General features: G+C 41.2%; 1 protein-coding gene across 1 annotated transcript in view; it reads right to left on the bottom strand.

The window, feature by feature from the left end:
• The window catches only part of si:dkey-11f4.7 (piezo-type mechanosensitive ion channel component 2), a 237,469-nt gene that overhangs the window by 167,187 nt on the left and 56,014 nt on the right, over positions 1-14,268 (bottom strand). The window contains exons 14-20 of the mRNA XM_062057601.1: positions 10,857-11,070; positions 10,633-10,798; positions 10,440-10,526; positions 10,110-10,151; positions 8,718-8,856; positions 7,765-7,970; positions 652-918 (exon numbers count right to left, since the gene is read on the bottom strand). Of these exons, the coding sequence (XP_061913585.1) occupies positions 652-918; positions 7,765-7,970; positions 8,718-8,856; positions 10,110-10,151; positions 10,440-10,526; positions 10,633-10,798; positions 10,857-11,070 (1,121 nt within the window). The remainder of the gene's footprint in view (positions 1-651; positions 919-7,764; positions 7,971-8,717; positions 8,857-10,109; positions 10,152-10,439; positions 10,527-10,632; positions 10,799-10,856; positions 11,071-14,268) is intronic.

Genomic DNA, 14,268 nt, shown 5'->3' with positions numbered 1-14,268 from the left:
CAGGTGGATGCAACATGTAGCGTACTGTATGTTACCTTGGCTCCCAGGTGGATGCAACATGTAGCATACTGTACGTTACCTTGGCTCCCAGGTGGATGCAACATGTAGCGTACTGTAGGTTACCTTGGCTCCCAGGTGGATGCAACATGTAGCGTACTGTACGTTATCTTGGCTCCCAGGTGGATGCAACATGTAATGTACTGTACATTACCTTGGCTCCCAGGTGGATGCAACATGTAGCGTACTGTACGTTACTTTGGCTCCCAGGTGGATGCAACATGTAGCGTACTGTATGTTACCTTGGCTCCCAGGTGTATGCAACATGTAGCGTACTGTAGGTTACCTTGGCTCCCAGGTGGATGCAACATGTAGCGTACTGTACGTTACCTTGGCTCCCAGGTGGATGCAACATGTAGCGTACTGTACGTTATCTTGGCTCCCAGGTGGATGCAACATGTAGCGTACTGTACGTTACCTTGGCTCCCAGGTGGATGCAACATGTAGCGCACTGTACGTTACCTTGGTTCCCAGGTGGATGCAAGATGTAGCATACTGTACGTTACCTTGGCTCCCATGTGGATGCAACATGTAGCGTACTGTACGTTACCTTGGCTCCCAGTGGGATGCAACATGTAGCATACTGTAGGTTACCTTGGCTCCCAGGTGGATGCAGGGCGCTGGGTGGTAGCTGCTCAGGTCAAAGTCCTCCACCACGGCGGGGTGCAGTCCCGGGTACAACTCGGCCCGGCTCAGACGCAGGCCGCTGACGAAGCCCAGCACCACCAAGACGGTGCCGTACACGGCCAGGAAGGGGGCGGACATCATGGCGTAGCGGCGGCGGTCGCGCATCATCCAGATGATGCAGGACCACACCAGCAGGGCGAAGGTCAGCCAGCTGTTGTAGGTGATACTCCACACCTGGACAGGTAGCACAGAAGATGAGTTAACGTTTGCTTGGGAGAGTCAAATCTATTTCAACAAATGTGTCATAAGATAGCATAACAGTTAGCTTGCTAACGGACTGCTATTAAAGGCATACTGAAACCCACTACTACCGACCACGCAGTCTGATAGTTTATATATCAATGATGAAATCTTAACATTGCAACACATGCCAATACGGCCGGGTTAACTTATAAAGTGCAATTTTAAATTTCCCGCTAAACTTCCGGTTGAAAACGTTTTTGTATGATGACGTATGCGAGTGATGTCACTAGATAAACGGAAGTCTTGGTACACCATTGAATCCAATACAAAAAAGCTCTGTTTTCATCTCAAAATTCCACAGTATTCTGGACATCTGTGTTGGTGAATCTTTCGCAATTTGTTTAAAGGCCTACTGAAATGAATTTTTTTTATTTAAACGGGGATAGCAGATCCATTCTATGTGTCATACTTGATCATTTCGCGATATTGCCATATTTTTGCTGAAAGGATTTAGTATAGAACAACGACGATAAAGTTCGCAACATTTGGTCTCTGATAAAAAAAAGCCTTGCCCCTACCGGAAGTAGCGTGACGACACCGGAGGAAGGACTGCTCATATTTTCCTATTGTTTAGACCAGCAGCGAGAGAGATTCGGACCGAGAAAGCGACGATTACCCCTTTAATTTGAGCGAGGATGAAAGATTTGTGGATGAGGAACATTAGAGAATGCAGTGCAAGACATATCTTTTTTCGCTCTGACCGTAACTTAGGTACAAGCTGGCTCATTTGATTCCACACTCTCTCCTTTTTCTATTGTGGATCACGGATTTGTATTTTAAACCACCTCGGATACTATATCCTCTTGAAAATGAGAGTCGAGAACGCGAAATGGACATTCACAGTGACTTTTATCTCCACGACAATACATCGACGAAACACTTTAGCTACGGAGCTAACGTGATAGCACCGTGCTTTATTTTAGTGCTTCATCTAAATGCCTCCAGTCCTTGGACACTGTTTTTCATTCAGCACTAAGATTTGTTACTGGCTGTCGTAGTCTCACCCACCATTGCCAACTGTATATGAAGTCAGACTTATCTTCATTGAGTGCACGCAGATACACACATTGGCTGACTTTAATTTATAAGGCTCTTTTAGGTTTAATACCTCCATACTTGTGTACTCTGTTACAAAGAAAAAGCAGCTCTTACGCATTACGTTTTAACAATTTGTATGTTTTAACTGTTCCTCATGTACGGACTGAATTTGGCAAAAGAGCTTTTGGCATTGCTGCCCCTATGGCATGGAATGAATTGCAGACGAAAATGAAACATACAGAACTACTTCCATTTGGAGCCTTCCATTCTGTCCTGAGGGACAAACAGCGAGAGACGTTTGCACAGTGCCTGTGTTTTTAAAGATGTAAATCTCTGTTGTTTTACAGTTCTCTTGTGTATTTTAAAATGTATGTCTTAATGTATTTATTTTGAAACTGCTCTGTGACATGTGCTGTTGACCTCTTGGCCAGGTCACCCTTGTGAAAGAGATCTTGATCTCAATGGGTTTTCTTATCTGGTTAAATAAAGGTTCTATCGTGCTTAACTGCATATAGAAACAAAATAAATAAATCCCTGACTGGAAGGATATACAGAAGATCAACAATACTATTAAACCAGGGACATGTAAATACACGGTTAATGCTTTCCAGCCTGGCGAAGCTTAAAAATGCTGTTGCTAACGACGCCATTGAAGCTAACTTAGCTACGGAGCTAACGTGATAGCATCGTGCTTAACTGCATATAAAAAAACTAAATAAATAAATCCCTGACTGGAAGGATAGACAGAAGATCAACAATACTATTAAACCAGGAACATGTAAATACACGGTTAATGCTTTCCAGCTTGGCGAAGCTTAAAAATGCTGTTGCTAACGACGCCATTGAAGCTAACTTAGTAACGGGACCTCACAGAGCTATGATTAAAAACATTAGCGCTCCACCTACGCCAGCCAGCCCTCATCTGCTCATCAACACCCGTGCTCACCTGCGTTCCAGCGATCGACGGAAGGACGACGGACTTCACCACGATCATCCGTGCGGTCGGTGGCTAGCGTCGGCTAACGCGTCTGCTATCCGGGTCAAAGTCTTCCTGGTTGTGTTGCTGTAGTCCGCCGCTAATACACCGATCCCACCTACAACTTTCTTCTTTGCAGTCTTCATTGTTCATTTAACAAATTGCAAAAGATTCACCAACACAGATGTCCAGAATACTGTGGAATTATGAGATGAAAACAGAGCTATTTTGTATTGTATTCAATGGGGTACCGATACTTCTGTTTCACTGGTTACGTCACGCGCATACGTCATCATCCAAAGACGTTTTCAACCGGAAGTTTAGCGGGAAATTTAAAATTGCACTTTATAAGTTAACCCGGCCGTATTGGCATGTGTTGCAATGTTAAGATTTCATCATTGATATATAAACTATCAGACTGCGTGGTCGGTAGTAGTGGGTTTCAGTAGGCCTTTAATGAACAATGAAGACTGCAAAGAAGAAAGTTGTAGGTGGGATCGGTGTATTAGCGGCTGGCTTTAGCAACACAACCAGGAGGACTTTGACTTACGTAGCAGACGCGCTAGCCGACGCTAGCCGCCGACCGCACGGATGATCGGGTGAAGTCCTTCGTCCTTCCGTCAATCGCTGGAACGCAGGTGAGCACGGGTGTTGATGAGCAGATGAGGGCTGGCTGGCGTAGGTGGAGCGCTAATGTTTTTATCATAGCTCTGTGAGGTCCCGTTGCTAAGTTAGCTTCAATGGCGTCGTTAGCAACAGCATTGTTAATCTTCGCCAAGCTGGAAAGCATTAACCGTGTAGTTACATGTCCAGGGTATAATAGTATTGTTGATTTTCTGTCTATCCTTCCAGTCAGGGGTTTATTTATTTTGTTTATATCTGTATTTGAGCCTGATGCTATCACATTAGCTCCGTAGCTAAAGTGATTCGCCGATGTATTGTCGTGGAGATAAAAGTCACTGTGAATGTCCATTTCGCGTTCTCGACTCTCATTTTCAAGAGGATATAGTATCCGAGGTGGTTTAAAATACAAATCCGTGATCCACAATAGAAAAAGGAGAAAGTGTGGAATTCAATGAACCCTTGTACCTAAGTTACGGTCAGAGCGAAAAAAGATACGTCCTGCACTGCACTCTAGTCCTTCACTCTCACTTTCCTCATCCACAAATCTTTCATCCTCGCTCAAATTAATGGGGTAATCGTCGCTTTCTCGGTCCGAATCTCTCTCGCTGCTGGTGTAAACAATAGGGAAATGTGAGCAGCACTCCAGCTTGTGACGTCACGCTACTTCCGGTAGGGGCAAGGCTTTTTTTTATCAGCGACCAAAAGTTGCGAACTTTTTCGTCGATGTTCTCTACTAAATCCTTTCAGCAAAAATATGGCAATATCGCGAAATGATCAAGTATGACACATAGAATGGATCTGCTATCCCCGTTTAAATTAAAAATGTCAATTCAGTAGGCCTTTAATGAGCATTACTAGCTAATGTTACCTATGAACACTTTCTTCCCAAGCATCGCAGCTGCCAATATGGCCAGCAAATACATTTCCCCGTTGCCTAGCAACAACTTCTATGAAAGTGTTGATAGCTTTGAAGTACATATTGCTCCCACACGCTTGAAGAAGTAAATATATTAAGTGTATGCATGCTAACCATTATAAAATGATGGGGCTGTATATGTGGAAATGGTGAGTTTGAAAGTCACGCACAATGTGCTGCTGGTAAGGAATTATATTTCTGTGCTTCAAACAATCACACAGTAAAAGTATAATAACACTGTAAAAGTATGATAACACTGTAAAAGTATAATAACACTGCAAAAGTATAATGTCACTGTAAAAGTATGATAACACTGTAAAATCATAATAACACTGTAAAAGTATAATAACACTGTATAAGTATAATGTCACTGTAAAAGTACAATAACACTGTAAAATTATAATAACACTGTAAAAGTATGATACAACTGTGTAAGTATAATAACACTGTACATATATACGTATATAATAACAATGTGTTAGTATAATAACACCGTATAAGTATAATAACACTATAAATATAATAACACTGTATATGTATAATAACACTGTAAAAGTATAACACAGTATAAGTATAATAACACTGTTTAAGTATAATAACACTGTATAAGTATAATAACACTGTATCTGTATAATAACACTGTATAAGTATAATAACACTATCTGAATAATAACACTGTTTTAGTATAATAACACAGTATAAGTATAATAACACTGTAAAAGTATAATAACACTGTAAGTATAATAACACTGTATAAGTATAATAACACTATCTGAATAATAACACTGTTTTAGTATAATAACACAGTATAAGTATAATAACACTGTAAAAGTATAATAACACTGTAAGTATAATAACACTGTATAAGTATAATAACACTATCTGAATAATAACACTGTTTTAGTATAATAACACAGTATAAGTATAATAACACTGTAAAAGTATAATAACACTGTAAGTATATTAACAGAGCAGAGGTGGCCAACCAGTCAGAGACTAAGAGCCACTTTTTTACTGTGTTACAGCAAAGAGCCACACACACACACACACACACACACACACACACACACACACACAGAGACACACACACACACACACACACACACACACACACACAATCTGTGGCAAATAATGATCTACAAGCCCACATCGACACTACAAAACAGCTGTGCAGGGCGAGAGCTCGTCTGCTGTGTTTTGTTGAAATATAATTAACTTGTTTTGATGCATTATTTATGTTTACATTGTATATAAGAGGTTATTTGGAATATTTCTACCTCTGCACTTTTTCTAAAACAGTGAATGTTACAGAATATAAGTGTGACTTATTTTGTTATACTGTCAAGCAGTGTTGGCGTTACCGCACTTTGTGTGTCTTTTTACGCATTGAAATCAGAAAGGACGTGCAATTCCTGAAGCTCGCGTGTCACCCGGACGCGGATTTTTTTTTTTTTTACCTTCCGCCCGGTTTGTTTGTTTTTGTTTTATTGTATCGATTATCGCTTTCCGCCAGTGTTTTCTTTTGTTTATATTTGCCGGGTAAAATTTCCGTCCCCGTTTATTGCGTTTTTATTGGTCATAAATTTTGATTCGCCGAAAGTTTTATCAGTGACAAATACTGCCTCAGTTTGCACTCAGACAAGTTTACCGCGAGGGCCTGTCAAAATAAAGACTTGATGGTAAACACTTAGGCACTAATAGAGTTGTTACACCCTTCCTGCTTCCGGCTCCCAGACCGTAGTCGAGGAGCGCAGGGGAGACGGTCCTCCAAGGCCGATGTACTTCAGGGGAAAACACCCTTCACTTTCAATCAATGTTTATTTATATAGCCCTAAATCACAAGTGTCTCAAAGGGCTGTACAAGCCACAACGACATCCTCGGTACAGAGCCCACATACGGGCAAGGAAAAACTCACCCCAGTGGGACGTCGGTGAATGACTATGAGAAACCTTGGAGAGGACCGCATATGTGGGTAACCCCCCCCCCCCCTCTAGGGGAGACCGAAAGCAACGGATGTCGAGTGGGTCTGACATAACATTGTGAAAGTCCAGTCCACAGTGGATCCAACACATCAGCGGGAGTCCAGTCCACAGCGGGGCCAACAGGGAACCATCCCGAGCGGAGACGGGTCAGCAGCGCAGAGATGTCCCCAACCGATGCACAGGCTAGTGGTCCACCCGGGGTCCCGGCTCTGGACAGCCAGCACTTCATCCATGGCCACCGGACCTATGCAACTCCCCCTCGCAAGGGACAGGGGAGAAGAGGAGAGAAGAAAAGAAACGGCAGATCAACTGGTCTAAAAAAGGGGGGGTCTATTTAAACCTTTAACTTTACCCGGCAGTGGGTCTTTACAGCTCCGGACTCGAGGGTGAATGACGAGGCCTGCGGTTTGTTGCAACTTTGTGACTTTATTGGTGTCTTGCACGCAGTCATCCACCAAGCTACTAGCACCTGCACACACTCACTGTTACCGCTCCCTCACCTCTCTCGCCCACCCACTCACTGACTTCACTCACCTGGGGCGGTATAGCTCGGTTGGTGGAGCAGCCGTGCCAGCAACTTGAGGGTTGCAGGTTCGATCCCCGCTTCCACCATCCTAGTCACTGCCGTTGTGTTTTTGGGCAAGACACTTTACCCACCTGCTCCCAGTGCCACCCACACTGGTTTAAATGTAACTTAGATATTGGGTTTCACAATGTAAAGCGCTTTGAGTCACTTGAGAAAAAGCGCTATATAAATGTAATTCACTTCACTTCACTTCGCCTCACATGCTGTCATATCTGAAAGGGCCACACACACACATACGCTACTCTCATAACAGAGTTAAGAGCCGCATGAAACCAGCCAAAGAGCCGCATGAGGCTCGCGAGCCGCGAGTTGGCCAGGCCTGCTGTAGAGTATTACTATGTCATAGAGTACAGTATGTACATAGAGTATTACTATGTCATAGAGTATAGTATGTACATAGAGTATTACTATGTCATAAAATGTACAGAGAGTACTAATATGTCATATAATGTACATAGAGTATTACTATGTACAAAGAGTATTACTATGTCAGAGAGTATAGTATGTACATAGAGTATTACTATGTCATAAAATGTACAGAGAGTACTAATATGTCATATAATGTACATAGAGTATTACTATGTACAAAGAGTATTACTATGTCAGAGTATTACTATGTGATAGAGTATTAGAATGTAATAGAGTACTTCCTACCATCATGATGATGAGAGCACTGACATAGCTGTGTTTCTGCACCAGTCGTCCAACCAGCACCAGACCACTGGGTCCTGACTGAGGACTAGAACTCAACGTCAGACTCTCCAAGCCTTGGTCAGTCCTGTCCAGGTCAGTCCTGTCCAGGTTAGCCGGGTCCAGGTCAGCCAGGTCCAGGTCAGCCAGGTCCATGTCAGCTGGGCTTTCTACATGTTTACCAGGTGAGATTACATGTTTACCAGGTGAGGTTAGATGTTTACCAGGTAAGGTCACATGTTTACCATGTGAGATTACATGTTTACCAGGTGATGTTAGATGTGTACCAGGTGAGGTTAATTATTTACCAGGTGAGATTACAGGTTTACCAGGTGAGATTACATGTTTACCAGGTGAGGTTACATGTTTACCAGGTGAGGTGACTTATTTACCAGGTGAGGTTACATGTTTACCAGGTGAGATTACATATTTATCAGGTGAGGTTACTTGTTTACCAGGTGAAGTTATATGTTTAACAGGTGAGGTCACATGTTTACCAGGTGAGATTACAGGTTTACCATGTGAGATTACAGGTTTACCAGGTGAGATTACATGTTTACCAGGTGAGGTTACATGTTTACCAGGTGAGGTGACTTATTTACCAGATGAGGTTACATGTTTACCAGGTGAGATTACATATTTACCAGATGAGGTTACATGTTTACCAGGTGAGGTTACTTGTTTACCAGGTGAGATTACATGTTTACCAGGTGAGGTTAGATGTTTACCAGGTGAGGTGACTTGTTTACCAGGTGAGGTTACATGTTTACCAGGTGAGAATACATATTTATCAGGTGAGGTTACATGTTTACCAGGTGAGATTAAATGTTTACCAGGTGAGGTTACATGTTTACCAGGTGATGTTACTTGTTTACCAGGTGAGATTACATGTTTACCAGGTGAGGTTACATGTTTACCAGGTAAGGTTACATCTTTACCAGGTGAGTCATACTGTGACAGAGGGTAACAGTTGGTGTAGCCAGCGCCCCCTAGCAGGCTGCCTTGGTGGTGTCCACACATGTCCTGCCAAGATGGTCCCCTCAGTGAAATCATTGGCTGTGGCAAGAAGGAACATCATCAGGACAATGAATAGGAATGTTTCTAAATATAACCATATATATATATATATATATATATATATATATATATATATATATATATATATATATATATATATATATATATATATATATATATATATATATATATATATATTAGGGGTGTGGGAAAAAATCGATTCAAATTCGAATCGCGATTCTCACGTTGTGCGATTCAGAATCGATTCTCATTTTTAAAAAATCGATTTTTTTATTTTTGTAATATTTATTTATTTATTATTCTTTATTCATCAATCCATCAAAACAATACACAGCAATACCATAACAATGCAATCCAATTCCAAAACCAAACCCGACCCAGCAACACTCAGAACTGCAATAAACAGAGCAATTGAGAGGAGACACAAACACGACACAGAACAAACCAAAAGTAGTGAAACAAAAATGAATATTATCAACAACAGTATCAATATTAGTTACAATTTCAACATAGCAGTGATTAAAAATCCCTCATTGACATTATCATTAGACATTTATAAAATAAAATAAAAAAGAACAATAGTGTCACAGTGGCTTACACTTGCATTGCATCTCATAAGCACTGTGTCCAATATTTTCACAAAGATAAAATAAGTCATATTTTTGGTTCATTTAATAGTTAAAACAAATCTACATTATTGCAATCAGTTGATAAGACATTGTCCTTTACAGTTATAAAAGCTTTTTACAAAAATCTACTACTCTGCTTGCATGTCAGCAGACTGGGGTAGATCCTGCTGAAATCCTATGTATTGAATGAATAGAGAATCGTTTTGAATCAGGAAAAAATCTTTTTTGAATGGAGAATCGTGTTGAATTGAAAAAAAATCGATTTTGAATCGAATCGTGACCCCAAGAATCGATATTGAATCGAATCGTGGGACACCCAAAGATTCAGAGCCCTAATATATATATATATATATATATATATATATATATATATATATATATATATATATATATATATATATATATATATATATATATATATGAGTATATATATATACAGTGTATATGTATTTGTGTATATATATATATATATATATATATATATATACACACGCACACACACACACATACATACATACATACATACATACATACATACATACATATATATATATATATATATATATATATATATATATATATATATATATATATATGTATATATATATATATATACATTTATATGCATATGTGTATCATTACCTCATTAGGGAGATACGTATCCTCCTCTGTGCTGTTCAAAAGCTGAAATAATGCAGGAATATAATTTCTTAGGGTTTATTTATTTATTGTTAATTTTCTAAAACAAACATTAAACTTAATTCTTCCCACTGACTTGAATAATAACACTATTAGTGTTATTATTATTATTTCTTCCATACAAAAAATAATAATTGGTCAATTAGTAGTGGTATTAAATTTTAAAAAATTCAACACAACAAAAGAAGAAGAAAACATTAAAAAAAATTGCGTTTTGAAGCCAATGAAGAGAATAAGTCCTTAATAATATAAATAACGGTGATCTTCCTGTACCTCTTGCTGGTCTCCTGAGATGTAAACCACTCTGGAGAAGCTTGGAGGAACATCCTGAGTGTCAAGTAGACTCTCATCAGCATTCTCCTAAAAAAGATCACATCCATGTCAGCTCTTGTTATTATTGACTTCTGTTTTCTTTGATCAGCCATTTTACTGCCCTGTCCCAGACAGCGTTTGGACAGAATCCAACCTGCTCTGTTATCAGCGCCCACTTGTGTATAAGTGCCAGCAGCGTGTAGTAGAGCAGCAGCAGGACCAGAGGGTTGACCAAGTCAGGCCAGCTGACACGGGGTTGCATGTGCAGCACGTACGGCTCAGAACTGTCGGTCCGGATCACTCCCGTCATCCCAAACAACCTGAGGCAGACAAGACGTCCATTCTGTGGCCTCTGAGTGTGCGTGTCGGGAGGGCTACCTGGCGTAGACGTCGTCAGGCGGCACCACCTGCTGGGACAGCGGCAGCTGGTAGACGTAAATGGCCAGAAGGTGGCCGGCGCTGAAGATGGCCATCATCACACACAGGGAGCTGAAGAGGAGCAGACTGATGGGGCGGCCGAAGATCCACCACCACATCAGTCCCAGGAAGGTGGCAAAGTACACGCTGGAGGTGAGGGACGGAAGGATTATACCTGCACACAGAAAACATGCTTACAGCTACAGCTACAGCTACAGCTACAGGAACAGCTACAGGTAGAGGAAGAGGTACAGCTACAGCTACAGCTACAGCTACAGCTACAGGTAGAGGTACAGGTAGAGGTACAGGTAAAGGTACAGGTAGAGTACAGGTAAAGGTAGAGGTAGAGGTACAGGTAGAGGTAGACGTACACGTACAGGTAAAGGTACAGGAACAGGTAGAGGTACAGGTAGAGGGTACAGGTAGAGGCAGAGGTAGAGGTACGGGTAGATGTAGAGGTACAGGCACAGGTACAGGTAGAGGTAGACGTACACATACAGGTAGAGGTAGAGGCAGAGGTAGAGGTACAGGTAGGGGTACAGGTAAAGGTAGAAGTACAGGTAGAGGTAGAGGTACACGTACAGGTAGAGGTAGAGGTGAGGTACAGGTAGAGGTACTGGTAGAGGGAAGCGTACATGTACAGGTAGAGGTAGAGGTAGAGGTAGAGGTACAGGTACAAGCACAGGTACAGGTAAAGGTAAAGGTAGAGGTATTTGTACAGGTAGAGAGTACAGGTAGAGGTACAGGTAGAGGTAGAGGTAGAGAGTACAGGTAGTGGTAGAGAGTACAGGTAGAGGTACAGGTAGAGAGTACAGGTAGAAGTACAGGTAGAGGTATAGGTAAAGAGTACAGGTAGAGGTAGAGGTACAGGTAGAGGTATAGGTAGAGAGTACAGGTAGAGGTAGAGGTACAGGTAGAGAGTACAGGTAGAGGTAGAGGTACAGGTAGAGGTACAGGTAGGGAGTACAGGTAGAGGTAGAGGTACAGGTAGAGGTATAGGTACAGGTAGAGGTACGGGTAGAGAGTACAGGTAGAGAGTACATGTAGAGGCAGAGGTAGAGAGTACATGTAGAGGCATAGGTAGAGAGTACAGGTAGAGGTATAGGTAGAGAGTACAGGTAGAGGTACAGGTAGAGAGCACAGGTAGAGGTACAGGTAGAGAGTACATGTAGAGGTAGAGGTACAGGTAGAGAGTACAGGTATAGGTATAGGTAGAGAGTACAGGTAGAGGTACAGATAGAGAGTACAGGTAGCAGTATAGGTAGAGAGTACAGGTAGAGAGTAGAGGTATAGGTACAGGTAGAGAGTAGAGGTATAGGTACAGGTAGACAGTAGAGGTATAGGTACAGGTAGAGTACAGCAACAAGTGTGTGTGACAATCATTGGTACTTTAATCTTTAATCTTAATCTTAAATCTTTGGAAAGACAATATTGTGTGTAATGCAGGCATGTCCACAGCTCATTTCTAACACTTTGTAAAATATTAGTAGAACAAAACAAGTGGAAGTGTAATACAAGTGTAAACATGCAGACTGTAAGGAGAACATGTTGGAATGTAATTACACTCATTCTTCTTCTTTTAAACTGGCTTGGAAAATCATTCAAACAAAACAACATATAATCAATGAAAAGATGTGAAGTAGATGTAGAGATTCAAGCATTGAAAGTAAAGACAAAAATATAATTTATTGTTAACATTTTTATGAGTAGAACCCTTTTGGGTCCCCAAGACCTTTAGTGTATTTTCTAGTTATGGGACTGCTGCAATGCAAGAGGCCCATATTGTTATTGCTCATACTTATAACTTTGTTATTCAACTTCTTGTTCCGCACGTTTCTCTTACCGCCACTACGACAAGAACCGGCCAACGCACCCCCACAAATGTTATACCGTCGGAAAGGTCTCGTTGGCGCCGATGGCAGAAATCTAAATTGGGAACATTTTGTGTTACTATGGTAACGCTATTAACGAAAATACAAAAACATATTTTGTTTAATACAAGATGAACCGGCCAACAAACCGCCACATATGTTATACCGTTGGAAAGGTCTCGTTTGCACCGATAGGCGTATGTTAAATTGGGAAAACTTCAAGTTACTATTCAAGAATAAACCAAAAAGTGGGCCAATTCCAATAGGAACGTACCTTTATAATGGGTAATTTTCCAGCACACCTGCGGGATTACCTTCTCTCGTAGCTAAGCCATTCTTTCACGTAGCTCGGTGCTTAACGTCTCATTTTGTTCACAAACTTGTCTACTTTAACCCTGGCTAAAGTTTTAATGTCCAATGTTTGGTTTTGGCTGGATGGCCATCGGAGTGAGGCAAGCGCCATCAGCTCAGCCTTTCCCCATTAAAGAGGATGGCTCAGCCTCTAATTTTCTAGAGGCTGTAAACCCAGAATATTTGCTTTTTTTGGGTGAACAAACTGTTGTCGCGGTGACATCTTTTATGCCACTGTCATGTGTTTCGGTGAAAACGTTGACACACATGTCCTCTCTCAGAAAATGTCACTTTTATGGAGCTCATGTTTCCCATGTGGCTTCTGGTGGGCCTCAAAGCTAAGAAAGTCAGCTATATCTCTCATCGAGGCCTAATGTTAAGACGTCAGAACCAAACAACACAAAAACACAAAAATTCTTATTTTCCTACTCGCTCTAACTCAGTCATTTCTCCACTTATCGGAAATCTAAGAACACCGGAACGTTCCTCAAAGCCTTGAGGCGCTCAGGGTTTTTACGAAAAGTTGATACCTCAAAGCGTTTGCCCACAATCAGACATTGTTCGGCATGAAGTTTTTCTACAAATCCTCCATTACTTTCTGTCATTGCGTAATAGTAGCAGCCTCATCTAATTACATGAATTCCTTTGATGTCACGTGACAGCTCCTCCCCTCAGGTATCTTAGTCTGTTAGTGTTAACAGATCATTTTGTGTTACCATGGCAACGCTATTCACAAACAAACAAAAAAACACTTTTTGTCTACTACCAGACGAAACGGCTAACGAACCCCCACGTATGATATACCGTCGGAAAGGTCTTGTTTGCGCCGATAGGCCTATTTTAAATTGGGAACATTTCATGTTACCATTTCATGTCATGCTATTCACGAATAAACAAAAACATGGGGTTAACAGTTCAATGGGCACACAACATACAGTAGACACACAACTCAGTACAAAAATCATCTTTTTTTCTATCTGCGTTGGTGTCGAGCATGTTTGCCAGCAGTTAGCGTGCATTAGCACTTTAACTGCTAGCATACTTGTGAGAACGTTAGCATGCTAGCTTTTTTTTGCTAGCGTATCTCATATTAGCATGCTAACGTTTAATGCTAGCTTCTTTGCTACTTTCTATGTCTACACCAACAAATA

Source organism: Entelurus aequoreus, linkage group LG01, assembly GCF_033978785.1.
Source record: "Entelurus aequoreus isolate RoL-2023_Sb linkage group LG01, RoL_Eaeq_v1.1, whole genome shotgun sequence".
NCBI lineage: Eukaryota > Metazoa > Chordata > Actinopteri > Syngnathiformes > Syngnathidae > Entelurus > Entelurus aequoreus.
The sequence above is the reverse complement of the archived record's forward strand: the minus strand, read 5'-3'. Positions and strand labels throughout refer to the sequence as shown.